This window comes from Polyodon spathula, chromosome 13 (assembly GCF_017654505.1).
Source record: "Polyodon spathula isolate WHYD16114869_AA chromosome 13, ASM1765450v1, whole genome shotgun sequence".
Taxonomy (NCBI): domain Eukaryota; kingdom Metazoa; phylum Chordata; class Actinopteri; order Acipenseriformes; family Polyodontidae; genus Polyodon; species Polyodon spathula.
In genome coordinates this window covers 42,629,669-42,646,425 of record NC_054546.1, presented here as the reverse complement: position 1 = coordinate 42,646,425, position 16,757 = coordinate 42,629,669, and the positions used below count along the sequence as shown (strand labels likewise).

Below are 16,757 nucleotides of genomic sequence, written 5' to 3'. Positions count from 1 at the left end.
GAAAAAAGTGGCATATCATACTCTTATGGAAAGCCTTTCAAAGTTGCTCCAGGGAAGAAGTGTAACTAAACTCAGCTGCATGCATGCAACATATTAAAAGGCTGCTCTTGTCTTTTATTAAGTGGTTTCCATATAAAATCATGGAAGGGAAACATTATCAATAGAGAAGTGTGGGCAGACTTCTCTATTCAAAACTGAAATTACACATGCTATTTTTTGTTGGAGTCTGGAACCAACTCCCCAGTAATGTTGTTGAAGCTGACACCCTGGTATCCATCAAGAAGCGGATTGATGAGATCCTGGGAAAAATAAGCTACTAACAACCAAACAAGCAAAATGGGCCAGATGTTCTTAGTTAACTACTAAAGAGGTCTGCAGGTTAGAGTGGTATTACCCTTTCCTAGATATGTAACATTGTCACTGTATACTTATGATGCACATTCATTTTTAAAACAGTCAAATTCAGCAGTTGCAAGTAAACACTGACTGGCACATGGAAGTGCATACTGATGTTGCTGCACAACTAGATTAAATGGATACTGTTCACAGTGGTAATCCAGCATTGTCACGTCCTGTACGCAGAGTCACATGTTACTCATTTTGCAATTTCCTATTCTTTTAATTTTAAAGATGCTGACTCAACATGAATATATGTGTGTGTGTGTGTGTGTGTGTGTGTGTGTGTGTGTGTGTGTGTGTGTGTGTATAAAAAGCTAATAATACAGTAATTAAAGATGCATTCTTCCTTTCCAATCAAAAATACAAACAGAAATGAACCTGCAGAGTGTAACTTGTTATAGAATGTATGACTGAGGGTGTCAGTTTTAGAACATTTTAGCTAAAGATTAGTTAATGGCCTAAGAAGCTGGAAATCTGGTATCTTGCGTCTGTTCATGCGGTTGGCTGAAAAAAAGAATACATTTATACACAGTACAAACAAGTACGTACCGAAAGATGGGAGTATGGCCTGGTTTTGGTTTGTTCCAACTGAAGTGTGAAGGAACAGAAAGAAACTGTTCCCCGGGCCCGTCTTTCTTCAGTAGATGCTGAGCATCATCTACTGGGGACCCTAGGGACGGCGACATGTTTCCAGGATCATCCAGACAGTGCTCCACTTTCCCGGACAGTGTGGCAGTCTGGTCCTGAGAGGTCTTCCTTGTTTTGGAGGGGATATCTGCCTCAGAAGGGCAGCACTGAAATGGCGCTATTCCAGGGTTATGGCCCTGTCCACTGTGAAGAGCTGTATTGCTTATCCAAGTATCTTCTGTAATGCTGCCTCTGGGAGAGTGTCCTGGGGAGGGACTCGGGGAGTGGTGGGGAGAGAGAGAGCCGGGGTAGCAGATGTCAGCACTGGAGTGCCGCCTTTTTCCACAGGGGGAAGTTGGCCTTGAGGAAGGTCTTGAAGGTGGCCTAGGGCTCAACCAGTTTTCATCAGTGATACTGGTTCTTGGCGAATGGCCTGGAGAGTGCATGGGAGACAAAGAATGACCAAACCCGTAGGCTGGCTGCCAGGACTCATCTCCCACATAGCCCCTTGGTGATCCACCTGGAGAGGCCAAGGGAGACCCGATATTAAACCTAGCAGCAGCTTCATTGAGCTCTGAGTCTACATCATCATACACATGAGAGAATGACTCGCATGAGGATGCGTCAGAGAACCAGCTCCTGGAAGAAATACTGCTAGCAGGACTAGGACTTAAGGAGGAATCCCTGTAAGAATGATCAAGAGGAAGATAAAGGTGGTCCCTTGATAAAAGTCTTTCATGGTAATCATTATCTGCACCATCTGCTTGTAGCTCGCCATCGTTTACCTCTATTCCCTGGTGACAATTTGGGGAGATGGATGTTATCTGAATACTAGGGCACTCAAAGGCTTTGGGACCACCCATTGGACTGTATCTGGATTCTTGGATATCACAAGACCCCTCATAGTTCTTGTGCGCCCGTAGCTGAGGTGGAGGTGAAATGATGGGAGAGTGTGACTGCATTCCATGGCGAGGGATGCCTATGGGCTGGTGGACAACAGACTGAGACTGGTCACCGTTAAAGATGTAAAATGATGCAGAGTCATCTGGTTCTAGATCTGAAAAAGTAAGAAATGAAAACAAAATAAATTCATATTTTTCATAAATTATCATTTTTTTATAAATTCATATATAATTAAAAACAAGAGGAAAGAATTATATGTACTATGATTATGCAACAGCTGAAAGTACTAGCTAAATAAGTCACTTCTTAAATACACCAGTTACATCTTGATTATGTAGCAGTATCATTTTCAAAGCACCCTTTGTCATGCAAAACACCAAATTATCCAAAATGACTAAGTGTGCACTGTACTGCGTCTTTATACTGATGCTTCTTCCATACATAGAAAGGGAATGTACAGTAGCCAACGATGTATAAACATTAGAAGCAGAATTTGCAATATTTCCTCTAAAAAAAAAAAAAATATATATATATATATATATATATATATATATATATATATATATATTTTTTTTTTTTAAAAAACATGCATTGGATACTCAAAGCATTATGCATTAAATGGTACAATTTAAACCAGTATCTGGTTGAAATAGTTAAACAAATATACATGTTAAAAAAAAAATATTAAATTACAGGGTGCTACGGCACAACATAGAACTCAAATCTGAATTTCGGTGTCTGTGTTACATCATTATTTGTTTATTTTACATAGAAGAAATAACTTCTTCCAAGGATTAAATAAACTTCAACCTTACAGATGCCATCTGTTTAACAGAGCTGGCAGTACAGACAGATATGCAAGAGAGAAACAAATTATTTTACAACAGAGCTGGCAGTACAGACAGATATGCAAGAGAGAAACAAATTATTTTACAACAGTCTTAAATTATTGTTTAAAACTAAAACAGGGCATGTTTCAACAACTAATCTACTGTACTGCGACAATCACTTTCATAAACATCTGTTCATCAAAACAGAGACTATATTCACTAATCTGCAAACAGCTCAATATATTTTTTTTATAAAAAAAAAAAAAGCTTTTACAGCTCGTTGTTATTGTACTTCAAAAGTCTAAGTAGCAATCCAACGTCAAGTAAAATGATAAGAAAGACGAAGGCAAATACAACATTTATCTTGTTCATTCATTAGTAAAGTATTAAGTAAGCCTTTCGTGGATAAAGGTCACTATTAGCAAACAGGCCGTAAAAATTACCTGTGTGTCTGTTCAACGGTAACCATTATTGTAAAATATTACTATTACATTATTCAGATACGGTTGCAGTAAGGTACAGTAGACCTTTGGAGGAGAAGACTCATTCAAACTCTGGGACAACTGATGAACAACAGTACTGAGGAAACAAATTCACACAACTGTGTCTGCTAGTAACTGTCACCACCGTGCTAAAAATAACAAGGCTTTAAAAGCCAGCCGCCCACATAATGTCCTGCACGTGGCCTGCACAAGGGTGAAAAAGGATAGCAGAATTAAACAGTATTCATCATTTAGAGGTTACTGATAAAGTTCAATTATGGAATCAGTGATACATTTCTTCACTATCAGCAGGTAGGCAAACTAAACTGCTTTAAAATGGTTAAACTTAAAATGGTTGCGCGCACACACACACACCTATACATGAAAGTAAACACTCTGCACTGAATTTACAAACATACATGACTCTGTTACAAAGGCTAAACAATATTACTTTCAGCTTTGTTACCCAACATCAATTTATTGGCAAACCAAATAAAGGAAAAAAAAAAAATTCAATAGGTTTTATTTTATTGGATCCGTTCTGCTTAGAATTGCATATTTAGTAATACTGTAGTTACCTTTTAAAAAAAAAAAAAAAACTTGCTGCTTTTATTTTATTGAAGCTTCAATTCTACAAACTTTTCAGAAGCTTAAAAAAAACTTTAAATCTGATATACTTGAAACTTACTCTCTGGGCTTTTGCCCCTACTCTCCAATAATGCAACCTACAGTAGGTGATGTTACAACACAAGACATGTTAATGCCATGTTAACTAAGTCTGCGGCGAAACAAGACTTTCCTGGGGCACCATGTAAGCCATCTCTATTGAGTTTATGCTGTTCTGTATATTAAACTTCAGTGAATGTTGTACATTCTTCCTTGCTGTAAACTAAGACATACATACTTCCAAATTGACTGAAAATCCTACATATTATTCAGGCATTAGGTAACTGCTTTATTATTTGACCATATTAAATGGTACAATCTGGTACAGTATTTCAGAATATTTAAAAGGAAGATATGCATTTATATTTTTGAATATGTATCCTTAAATGCCAACACACTAAGTAACATTGGATAGTGTCCAGTTTTTATTATTTAAATAAATTGGAGGAACCCAAAACAATAAGCCTGTTCAACAGTTAGAATACTTAATCAGTTCTGCTTTAGTAAAGAGGTTTGTACCCATATCTAAAGGTGAAACTTACATGTATGATATATAGTTTACAGAACAACGTCCAAAACGATCAGTTACTGTATGTAAAAACCAGAAACAATTCCCCCATTTTTAAAAAAGAAATAGAATTAGCCTAATGAGTTGCTAAGTGATTCATTCACCCATTTCTGCAACCTATTTATTATTTAAATGCAAGTTTGAAAAGTGAAAAGACTGGATCACACACTTCGCTGTGGATCCCAGAAACACTCCACTGATACAAATCTGAAGCCAAAAATCTAGGCTGATTTAAAAAGCTCTTTAAATGGATACATTTTGTCTCAGTAACAAAACATTTATCTATCCCATGAGCTCTGTCCATTTCACTTTATTTGTAAATTACAGTTCAATGAATTACTGTACTGCTTGCCAATGATCCAATATATGGCCTGCATTAACAAGCTACTTTAATTAAACCTTACAAACAGAACAATTTGCCATTGTTTCTCCAAGGTTTAAATGGTATTATTTTGTCAGACATGCTCCACAGTTTCCCAACACACACACTTATAAATTCTTTGCCCAATTTAGCAAATTACAAAATGAGGACGGGGCAACCGAATCAGAGCATGCAGTAGAACACACTCAGAACGCCCTTTTATATAAAAACATCCATTAACTACTGTACTACTAATCACATTTCCAATGTCAACTACCACTCTTTTAAAGAAAAGGTTGTTTTGCAAAGTTAAGGTTGATGTCATCAGAAGTCTTAAGTCTGTGATTTCACCTCCAACCCATCCCCCGAGCCCCTCAACCAGCTTAGCCTGATATTTAAAACGGCTTTGAGTTTCAAGTGGGAAAACACCCTGGTAAAGACCGACGTGGACACCTGCTATCTGTCAACCCACATGCTGTGAATATAACTCAGTCGGCTATCACAGCCCAGGTCTGGTCAGCAAGGTTAATCTGAAGTTCAAATCCATACTTAGAAATAATGCTTAACAGTTTTAAGCTGTTAAATAAAAATAAAAATAAAAAATAAAACCCACACATTCTGTATTTAATAAACATGATAATAATCCTGACTGATACACTTTCTGGGATCAAAATCCCACATGATTTCAAAGTCAATATGCCCATCACGGTTTGAAGACTTAATCAGAGGCGTCATTAATGACTGAAGTATCCATACAGCTGACAATATATTCATTTAAAATGAAGAACTTTAATAGGATTTGCTGTTCTTAAGATAATAACAGTCTGAAATTGTTAAATGGGTAGCCACGTGCAATACCTGAGACCTGTGAATGGCACACTGGTTTGAATATAAGCAAAGAGTTTCTCCCTTTAAGCAGATTCTAGTTGCAAAGTAATGCTGCTTGGCCTGATGACACAGGCTTTGCATGAAGTGTTTCTAACTTTAAAGTCATAAGGAGCTGCTTACTATAGCTACTGTACTACATTTGTAAAATAGGGTCAGCCCAACAACTAATTAACATCAAACCTACTCTATTTAAAAACAGAACACCATCTGGATAACATTCACTAAGTATTTGCTCCAGTACAAAGATGTTTTTTAGGTTGATTTACGTTTCTCTTGCGACACTCACTTTGGAGGGTGCATACTAGTTTTACAGCATTACTAGCTTTTTTTTTTTTTATATAAGAAACTGGTGTTTTGCCCTGGAGTTAATATTCTGTGAATTTGTCCCAATGATGAAGCCACAGTATAAAGAGAAACAGCGTGCTGTATACCCAACCTCTTCATTGCTTTTAGCTACTGTAGTTTGTGTAAATCCTGCTTAAAAGTAGAGAAATGGCTCAAGATTAGTATTCCTTTAGCCTAAAACAGGTTCCAAAACAAGAAGTAACTTCTAACTCAGGAAATATTTCTTAAATGGGCCATGTGATTACTGCGGCCAATTTGAGAATTTGTGGTTTTCATGTTACATCTGAAATCCCATTTACTTAACTAATTTTGGTGCACAAGGGTCCAATTATTTAGGCAGATTTGTGACAGATGGGGTGACCATGTTACATATGACATCCCATTTAACAAATCTGCCCCCAAATAATCAGAAAATGACCAGCATTTATTCTACAGTACATCTATTTTACCAAGAAGTGAGGAATGATGCAACAATTAAATTTCTCTATCGAGAAAGCCAAGGCACTGCAACCTTACCCAACTTTTCTTAAAGGCTTGAAAATTAAAGCAGCTCATCTTACAGGTCTCGTGAAATGGCTTTTGTGTAGTTTCCCCTTTCTGTTTAATAGGAAAGCCACACTCACTCATGCCTGGATTGGGATGACAGGTAAGACTATTGTGATTAAGTGGCCCTGGTCATGCTGGATGCAAGTTTCTCTGGTTTTGTTTCTGAATCCTCAATTTGTCCAAGACCAAGAATAGTCAGATTTAAATACTGTTTAAATAACGTAATGGTCCCAAGTTTCTGGAAATCAAACATCCAGCAGTGCATTGGATGTTTAGTTTATTCCAGATTGTAAACATATGAAGAAAAAAAGATTTTAAATGGCAATTGTATTCAGATCAACTACCGTTTGAATTAAATAGACCCCACTGCCTTTGTATACTGCAATTCAATTTCCCATAATGTGATACAAATATAATACATTTCTAGTAACTGCATCAAAGGGAATCCGTGTGTTTTTACAGATTTTGTTTTTAATTATTTCCGCAACTTACTGTAGAACAAATGATTACAAATATTTCTTTATGAAAAAATGAAGACAAAAGCAGCTGAAGCTCACAATTCAAACAGTTACCTGTATGAGTAAAGCACTAGCTAAGCTGTCATCAACATGTGTTGAGAATCTAAAAACGGCTGCTTAATTAGTGACTTCATGCTGTGATAACCTTACGGATAAAGAAGTCAGACAATGATCCTTTGAATTCAAACCATCTTTTTCAGTCCAGCATTAAGTATCATCAGTGTACACTACAGCAGATGTTATGGACACCAGTGGACCTTGGTTAATTACTTATTGCAAGTAAGAGGCAAGCAGGAAATCTGTATTAGATAAATGAAAAGCCTACTGTACGCACTAAATTTAAATTGAATATATGCATAGCAATTTTGCTGTACAGAATACAATGTCTTCAGTTACTAGGAAACTGTAATACACTGGTTTCAAACAAAGCAAAAGAAAAACAAACACTGTGTAGTCTTCTGACACTGCATTATTTATAAATAAGCAGTGAGGAATTTCACAGTGCACTGCAAAGGTTCTGCATGACGACTCACTGGAATATTTGTAGATAGACCAGTATTCTCACAATAGATGGACTGTTTAGAAGGTGCTCAATCTCAAATGATTTAGACAGAATGTGAATTGGAAAACCCTGCGTAGGTCAAAAAGTTCAGCTGATTTAGACAGACAGTGTACATCTAAATACTGAGCAATGCCAGTGTCACCCACTAAGGTGCTTTATACAGTAGCTCTGTGTTCATCTGATGACCCAAACCCTGGTTCCATTCTTCAAACAAATCATATCTTGTGAAATCCAGCACACAATCATATTCTTCTAGTTGGCACCTTTATAAACTCCTTGGAGGGCTTTTGTGAATATAATGATGAAACTGTTTGTTTATTTAAAGTAAGAGAAGCAAATTGCTAAAGTACTCTATGGGACAGGTACTACACAAATGAAAACTTTTTTTTTCTCTATTTAAAATGACAGAACCGAATATGTATTTACAGCAGACAGTTCTTAACTATACTGTATTATCTTAAAAGAGGTAAACAATATACATATACTTATTCGAGCAGCAAAGACAGTGATGGGAAGTCACTCAGGAAACTCCACATCACCATACAAGCCTGCTATTTGACGCATTTAGTTCCAACCAGATCTCCTGGTGCAATAATTACTGTACAGGCAATTAACAGTAACAATCTGTCATCAGTCAACCCCAAACCAGCATTTTTGCATATACTACAGTACAGTTGTTGTGTTCAGCTTTAATTAAAGCAACAAAATTAATCCAGAAGAATCCATATGCTCAGTTAAGAGAACCCTGACTTTTAAAGACACAGTATATAGACTGCATACCCGTAGCAATAAAATCCTTGTACTTGTTAGCTGTCTCCTTTTTAACACAACTGATCAGCTAAGCTTATTGACAGTAACCATGAAGTTTGTGACAGTCTCAGAATGTTAAGGCGTTTCTGTCAAATAAAAACACAATAACCATAATTTACACAGTATACCTTGCACCCTGCATGTTTTAAAACGGGTTGATCGTTACAGTATAAGCTGTGCTTACACAAGGGATGTACCCCAATAGTCATTAAGGTATTAGTGGATTAGAAACTTTGTGGTCAAGCGTGGACTGGGATCTTAACACATTAATGTTTTTTTTAAAAAGTTCCAGTCAGCCATCGTGGGACAAGATGTTTGAGGGAAAAGAGCTGTAAAATGTTGTACAGCATTTAAAAAAAAATGTATATAAGAAAATGTTATATAATAGAAATAAACAAAAGAAGAAACCTACTGTAAATATTGCGTGTATTTTGGTCAAAAAAACAGTAAAAGAATGCAGAGAAACAGGGCAGGTTATACACAAGTCCTTTAAAAATCTAAGGGTTCAGTAGTTATAAAACTGTAAAATCAGAATCACACAAAGCAACAGTAACAGTTGGCAATGATTTTGTATCTGTGATGCAACTAATTAAAACACCTGTAATTCAGCTTACAGAGAAAGAGTGGAGAAAAAAACAGGCCGAAGCTATTGTTATATTTGAATAACTCCAAGTATTGCTTATTATAGCTGCACTCTTAGTATGTTACTTTAGTTTACAAGCAAATGTGTTCCAAACTGCACTGAAAGGAAAATTCTTAAAATGTTATACATTTAGAATCTCCGATTATTTTACCCTTGATTTTCTCCCAGTTGGCAATGCCCAATTATTATTAATTATTATTATTATTGTTATTATTTCTCCACACAGGGACCTGAGACTCTGTAGGGGTCGCCGCAGAGCGGTGAAGAGAAACAGTCTAAGCCGTATCCCACCTCCCAAACCCTGGGAGCACCAAAGCCAATGTGACACCCCCTCGGAATCCCCAGTGAAGAACGGCTGCATCGCACAACCAGGATTGGGGAGGGGGCAAGTAGATTTTTATGAAGGACAAGGATATTTTTCTAGCATTTTGTCCCTTGGACAAGGAGGTTTTTTTTTTCAGAAATTGCACACCCCTGCACCAATCTTGGACTACCTGTTACCTAAGGTAAAGCTGTCCAAGATTAGTGCTATTTGGATCTGTGAAACCACCCTAATTAAGTAAAATAAAACCAACTCAACATCTGATGACTTGTTCAACAGTGTAATTCAGATCTGTCTTGTTATAGCGGGTTCTGTTACACTAAATTTAAACCAGAGAAATACCGCTCATAGCTGCTCAAGCGCTACAGAAGCAAATGCTTCTTTCATCTGACAAGTGCAGCAGCAGCAGAATATACCATAATTGTTTAAAAACAAGCAAATCCTTATGAAATCCACAATTATGAGTACTCAAAATAACCTGAATTCTTCTATTAAGGGTTTCTACTGATAGAATCACCACTAAAGGTTGAATAAGTTTTGTTATGTCTTGCTAAGGTTTGCTATTTTTCTGTCCAAATGCAAGAATACACAGCAACTAACAGTGAATATACAGTACCCAGTACACACACACAAAAAAATAGAACTCAGCAGCTAACATTGCATCGTCTACTTTTGTTTTCATTTTAAATACCATGCTAAACCCCACCCTTCATGCACCAAAAAAAAATTAAGCATAAGCAAAAGTTATGCTTACAAAGCCTCTCACCTGCTGATGTGGCACAAAGCATACTTCTGCCTCTTATATTCCTGTTCCTGCTCAAACAACCACTTTGAAAAAGAGTATTTCACTTTCTTTTTAAAATTGAAATTAAAATGTACTCCTGTCTTAACCCGACAGTCCAAATCTACGCCTAAAATAATTCACCATAAGAGCGATGAAATTTCAGTCCTTCCCACGACTGGCAAGAGATAAAATGGACTGCTATTAGCTATGTATTCTGGTATTGCTTTCCTTGCTTTTCAATTTTAAAATTGCTTGGGTCAGCTTGCCAAACCTGGCCAACAGCTGACTGATTTCAAAGAAAAAAGTCAGACAGGTGGAAACAACATGGCACACAGATTGATGAAAGAAGAAAAGAAAATGTCTTGATGTAGCTCTGTGCTTGATGCAGCTCTGTGCTTGAAGTAGCGACTGTAACCAGCTGATCATTGCGCTCTTCTTAAATTCCACTGCCATCTGAACTGCACATGGCGTGCCTGGGCAAATTTGATGACTTGGATGTTGTTTTAGAGGTTGGGCCTGTTGCCAAGTCAATCTGTCTCCTCCTCTTTGACCCAATGAGGGCAGTTTTAGACAACGCCTCTCTTATGCTTTTGCTGAATGCACCTGACCTGTTGTTTCCTATTTAAACAGCTGAGTAGAGGCATCTATTACAGAAAGTATTTAATAAAAGTTCCAAATGTAGTTTTAATTGTTGGTTCAGAAAAACAAACCACTTTCAACTGCTTGCAATACCAATCTTTCATTGGTTGACGACATAAAGAACAATGACTAAATAAAACAAAAATGCATAGAGAACCTTACATGTTGCATGCAAATTCACATAATGTACTGTTAATGGATGCAAAGAAAGGCAACGTCTTACTTAGCTATTCACCTCATACTGTAACAGATGATAACTAAGTACAAAACGATTAACATGGGGGTCCAAAGTAGCTCCATTTAGTGAATAATACTAAAATCAGTTTAATGTTCAGACAATTAGGTTGTTAAATGCAAATTGCTTGCCATTTTTTTTATTAATGTTTTTTCTGAGGTACCTAGACCAAACATATGCTGTTAAAAGTGTTCTTAAATTCTGTTCTGTATGATCAATCATAAGTTTATTTTTCTTTGTATTTCTTTTTTATTCTTAAGCAAGCTGACTTTGGCTCCTCTCACAGCTAACTTGACTTGTACAGCACTAATACCATAAACAAACCACACTGAAAAGACTTGTGGCAACTTTGATGATATGCTTTATCACAGATCTATTATAAGGCTTTTATACAATACAACTGAAATACACTAACTTGAAAGCTTCAATGAAACTATAAAAAGGTGCTATTTGCAAAGATTGGAACTAACTAAGCCTTACATGTAAAGAGGAGGCCAATAGAAACATATATTATTCTTCTAGTATTTATTCCAAACAAAGACTTTTCTTCTTTATCAATCTTATTTTTTTTCGGAAAGCTTAATTGCAATGACAGATATCCAACATCATTTTACAATTCTATTTAATTTTATATTGGAGCTGCGGTCCATATGCAGAAGAACTCCAATTAAAAATACAAGAAACAAGTTGTCTGCAGCTACAATAAAACATTTAAAGTCAGACCAGCCACTTTAGAAAAACATTTTAGATGGATGGGCTGCTGTATAAATACTGTATGGATCTCTCATGCCAAGGCGAAACAGATATTTGTCTTGGGAAGGAGTATGATTTTAAAAGCCATGGCTTTTACATTTAAATTTGACACAATCATTAAATTCTCTCCCTTATTGATTCTGAAGATGCTCGTCTAAAGAATTACAGGAAGTAATTTCTTCATTGCTAGTGTCTGGCAGAAAATTGTTAAGGTGGAAGAGACGGTCTCTTGGCCAGCAACGAACATTCATCATTACCAGAGTCATAATCTACCTTGCTTAAATATCTAATAAGAATAAGAAGCGATTCTGTCACCAGGATCAATCCATCACGGTAACTTGAGCTACTGGCTTACAGTAGATACCCGATTACCTACTGTACACAAATTCAAACTCTTGAGGACTGTACAAAAATGCATACCTGACCGGTTTCCTTTTTAAATACTGGATTAGAGACTTCTACTATTCAAGCTCATATTTAACTTGTGATGCCATTAGCACAATGTATGGTCACTACACAGAGTGAACCAGGGAAAGTAAACATGCACTGCAATCATACACGTCTCTTTAAATTCGGGAAACACAAATGGCAAAGTTGTATAGTTCTTAAATTACATTTTATAGCATGTATAATTCACTCCTAGCTCCTTTTTAATTTCTTAAGAAATTAAACTAATTAAAGTTTTTTGCCCAGACAAAGCAAAGTTAGATTTATTTTTTTAATGAGTATTCAAGTGGCTCAAATATTATGCATTTTTCCCACAGCCCATTTTACACTAATTTGTAAAGGTTTCCAACTGAAATCCTATGGCATATACAGTTAAATGTTTTGTAAGGTTTTACTATAAATACTTCTATATATGTATTAAAAAAAAAAATCAAAATACATATTCTTTGTTACTACTCTGTAACATTATTATAAAATAGTTAATTACAAGCTACTTAATTATCTATGCTATGAAGGCATAAAAGGCATAAAGGCAAAAGGTTATTATGAGCCCAGGCGGGCCTACTACTTACTCACCATAAAACATTTGTCTTTTCACATTTCACAAAAATTAGAACAACAGTGCGCCACAAAAATCTGTTTATCACCACCATGTTTCTAGACAATCCTGTTTTACATTCTGGCAATGTGAAATTACTTCAGACCTTCAAGGTCTGTTATCGCTCCTAACATGCAGTAAATTGAAAAGAGGATGCCTGTCTGTGTCTGTAACTAAAAACATTGCTGCAGTGATAATAGAAACTGTAAACACAGATCAATGTGGGCAAAACGGCAAAATAACTACGAATTTATTTATATTTATTTTTATTATTATTATTAGTCGTAGTAGTACTAGTCGTAACCCTTTAAATAACGATTCTATTTAGATATAACAGATTGGGAAAACGTCCTGCACTTATCACACAGCTGTGTAGATTCTGTACTTTGTTTTAATCCCAAAAAGCAAGCACAACAAATCTGTAAAGAAAGCCGTTTGTATCAGGTTAAAATGCTTGTTTTGTAACAGCACTGTCCTTCCAGTGACACAAAATACTTCCAACTATTCCCACGGTAACAGAGCTCAAATATACATTACACATCTATTCAATTACAGTAAAATAAAAATTCAGCACATCTCTCCACAACTACTGGAACAGCTGGCACAGCTCTGTGTAAAATAAAACGTCAAAGTACACGAAACGTAAATAAGTACTGAAAACCAGTTTATCTCGATTTTCTACAAAAACCCAACTCTGCTTAACTAAGCAAAAGTCAGTATTAACTAAAAACACAACACAAACCAAACGGAGAACCATTTTACCGAGAGTTTTAAAAGTCTTCCAAAAGTTACAGCCAGATGTGAAAAATTGAAGGACATTAAAAATAACTTGTATAATTATTATTGTTTCAAGTTTTAGTACAATTCCCGTTAAAAAAAAAAAAAAATCCGTTTTTTGTTTTTATTTTTTTTAAATCGCTGTTTGTAAGATGTACTTCCTTTTGCATAACGAAAAATGCACTTCTCTGTTCACGTTGTCTAGTTAGCTGCTAAACTGTCAGTAGCAGAGTATACAACTGGGTTACCTCACAGCGCTACTTTTTTGTTTAAGTATATTATTATGTTGCATTTTGTATTACAATACAGGACAAACGCAGCAGTTAACGAAAGTTAACGTGTTCAACTTGAAATTAAACATCCTAACACTGCGACTACTAACTCCAAATCCCTCGATAATCACGTATACATATTTTTTTCTACCAGGGTCAAGTCAATTTCATGTAATAAAGTGATACCGGTACTCAAAAGAAAAGTAATATGGCGTTTTCCGCTTTAAAATAATCCAAGCTTTGTTTTTTTTTGTTTTTTTTTTTTTTGTTTTTTTTTTTTTTTTTTTTAACTTCAACGCGGGTTGACCTGACAGTTCTTTAAACCCGGGCGCAACATTTCATTTTTTTTAAATCCCTGCTTGAGCAAGCCCCCCCCCCCCCCCCCCCCCCCCGCACCCCCATTAAAAACAAAGCAAAAAAAAAAAAACTGTAGTCATAATAACGTGTTTCTCAAAGTATTGTAACGTCGTGAAACGGAGGCACAGACTGGACACTGCTCAATAACGAGACCCATTTAAGCACTAACCTGCGGGGCCTAGCGGCGGCTGCTGCCCGTCCTCCCCGAACATCAGTCTGAAGTCCAGCTCTTCATTGCCGCTGCAGTTCGCGGTACTCATCGGTTAGGCGACTCGCTCTCAACGCCGGTGTTTTTTAAATCCGTCTTCACCTCACAACATTTAAACAGAAAGTTGAGGCTGTAAATTTCTACTAGTACATGTAATTTCGTGGACGCGAAGCCAGCGTTACATATATATATATATATCAATATATATATATGGACACTTGAGTCTTGATCCCGGGGGCGCTTATGTTCCAAGACTTTTTCTTTTTAATCGTTATTATTATTTTAATGAAGGTCGGTTTGTTGCTTTTCTTTTTTGTGTGTGTGTGTGTGTTCGGTTTTTATTTGTGGTAATGTTGTTATGATTTTGTTTTTCGCAGTTCTTTTTGGTGTTTGTTTGTTTGTTTGTTTGTTTGTTTGTTTGTATGATGATGACAGGGTGATTAGTGCATCTCCTCTCTCTCTCCGTCTCGAGCTTCAATTCCAACTTTTTCTAACAGCGCGTGACAGGGCAGCTCCGGCGGTGACGTCCGCAGACTCCGCAAGAATACACAGACACGAGGTGCTAGAGGGGAGCAGGGCGTTGTGGGATTTGAAGTGCTGACACAATTGTTCTTTTATTTTTGTACCACATACATAGAGAGTCACACATTAGTTTAACAGCTGCCTACTTTACTGCAGTATACTCTGTAGCTAGGGTACCGTAGACCGCCGTTGTCCTTAAGCGTTTTTTTTTTCTTTAAAAATAATGAATAAACGCATATTTTATGGTAGACTACTCAAAATATAATTGGTGTATGGTAATACGATTACATTCTGAGATTTTATCAAGATAATTGTTAAAAAAATAAAAGAATACACAGGTCATTGATTCCTAAAGTGACTTTCCCTTATATTTATGAGGAGAAGTTTCATCAAAATCGGGATAGTTGTAATACATTACTTTATTTTAAAAACGCAGGGGTTAGTGCTGAAAAACAAGTCACTTTTTGCTACATTCACAGCGTATTGACCCCGGTGCCGGCTTGTTATAATATTATAGAATGCAGTGCTGTCTGTTTCAGCCTCGACTGCTTTCAGCACGCTAATGGCGGGAGAGCACAGCATTAGTATATATGCTTTCGCAGCATTGTTTACGAGACAGCCATTCTCTACGGTACAAAAGCAATACACCCACTATACCGTGCACGCAACGAAAACAGAATAGGCTGCAAACCTTGTGTACACTGCAACGAAATACGACCGCTCTTAATGTTCCATATCGGAGCTTTTGTTGTCTTTTGCTTCCAGGCAAACAGGCGGAATTGAAAAGCTTACAAGTGTAATTTGGTTCTATTGTTATACAAGCCCTTAGGAACATTCATTCGGGTGTGCATTGTTATCGCAGACCGAGGGCACGCAGCTATCATGAAAATCACAGGTAATGCAGTGTTCATTCTTGATATGCAGCTACTAGAAACTACAAAACAAAGTTATCTGACATTCTGTGTTTTCATTGCATATTCATTTATTATTCCGTTATCATCCCTATTCCTGAAGATCAGACTGCTGTTGCATGTTAATAAAATACCCTGTAAGATTCAAAACCTCAGTTCACCTTTAATCAGCCTCCTGCTGTGTCTTTATAGTAAAACCATGCTGCGACACTAAGCACAACATTCTCAGTCATTAGTAATTACTGTGCAATCAGTCCCTGAAAAAACAGGGCTAGCAGAAAGATGGGTGGGGTGCATGCACACATGCTGCGGTTTATCCAGCCAATATAGGGTTGACATTTTGAGGCCGTGCTGCATTAATACAATTCCCTGTTGGGGGAGCTCCCAAATCTAAACAACTGTAGAACACATGTCAACTTTTCCAGACTTTTCTAGTGAAATGTAATATATATATACAGTATTGACACATTGCCTTTACTTTGGTGTGTGTATCTGCCTATCACGTTGCACACGTTTCTTTTGTAATATACATTATGTAACGTACACACACACACACACACACACACACACACACACACACACACATATATATATATAAAGTATGTGTGTACGTTACATAATGTATATTACAAAGGAAACGTGTGCAACATGACAGGCAGATACACACACTAAAGTAAAGGCAATGTGTCTATACTGTATGTCTGCATGGGACTGCTTTCAAATGAGTCTGAAATACCCAATGGTCTTGTTAAACCAGTTAATTGGCTGAAGGGTTTGGAACTCC

The 16,757-nt window shown here is 36.6% G+C and overlaps 1 protein-coding gene across 2 annotated transcripts in view; it reads right to left on the bottom strand.

Moving 5' to 3' along the window:
* The window catches only part of nfatc3a (nuclear factor of activated T cells 3a), a 47,877-nt gene extending 32,841 nt beyond the window's left edge, over positions 1 to 15,036 (bottom strand). Inside the window, exons 1-2 of one of the 2 annotated variants that reach the window (XM_041268452.1) lie at positions 14,502 to 15,036; positions 949 to 2,083 (exon numbers count right to left, since the gene is read on the bottom strand). In XM_041268452.1, the coding sequence (XP_041124386.1) occupies positions 949 to 2,083; positions 14,502 to 14,592 (1,226 nt within the window). In that variant the 5' untranslated portion in view covers positions 14,593 to 15,036. Of the gene's footprint in view, positions 1 to 948; positions 2,084 to 10,236; positions 10,676 to 14,501 lie in introns of those variants that run through there. The other variant, XM_041268453.1, reaches the window with a different exon arrangement.
* Positions 15,037 to 16,757: the final 1,721 nt, after the last annotated feature.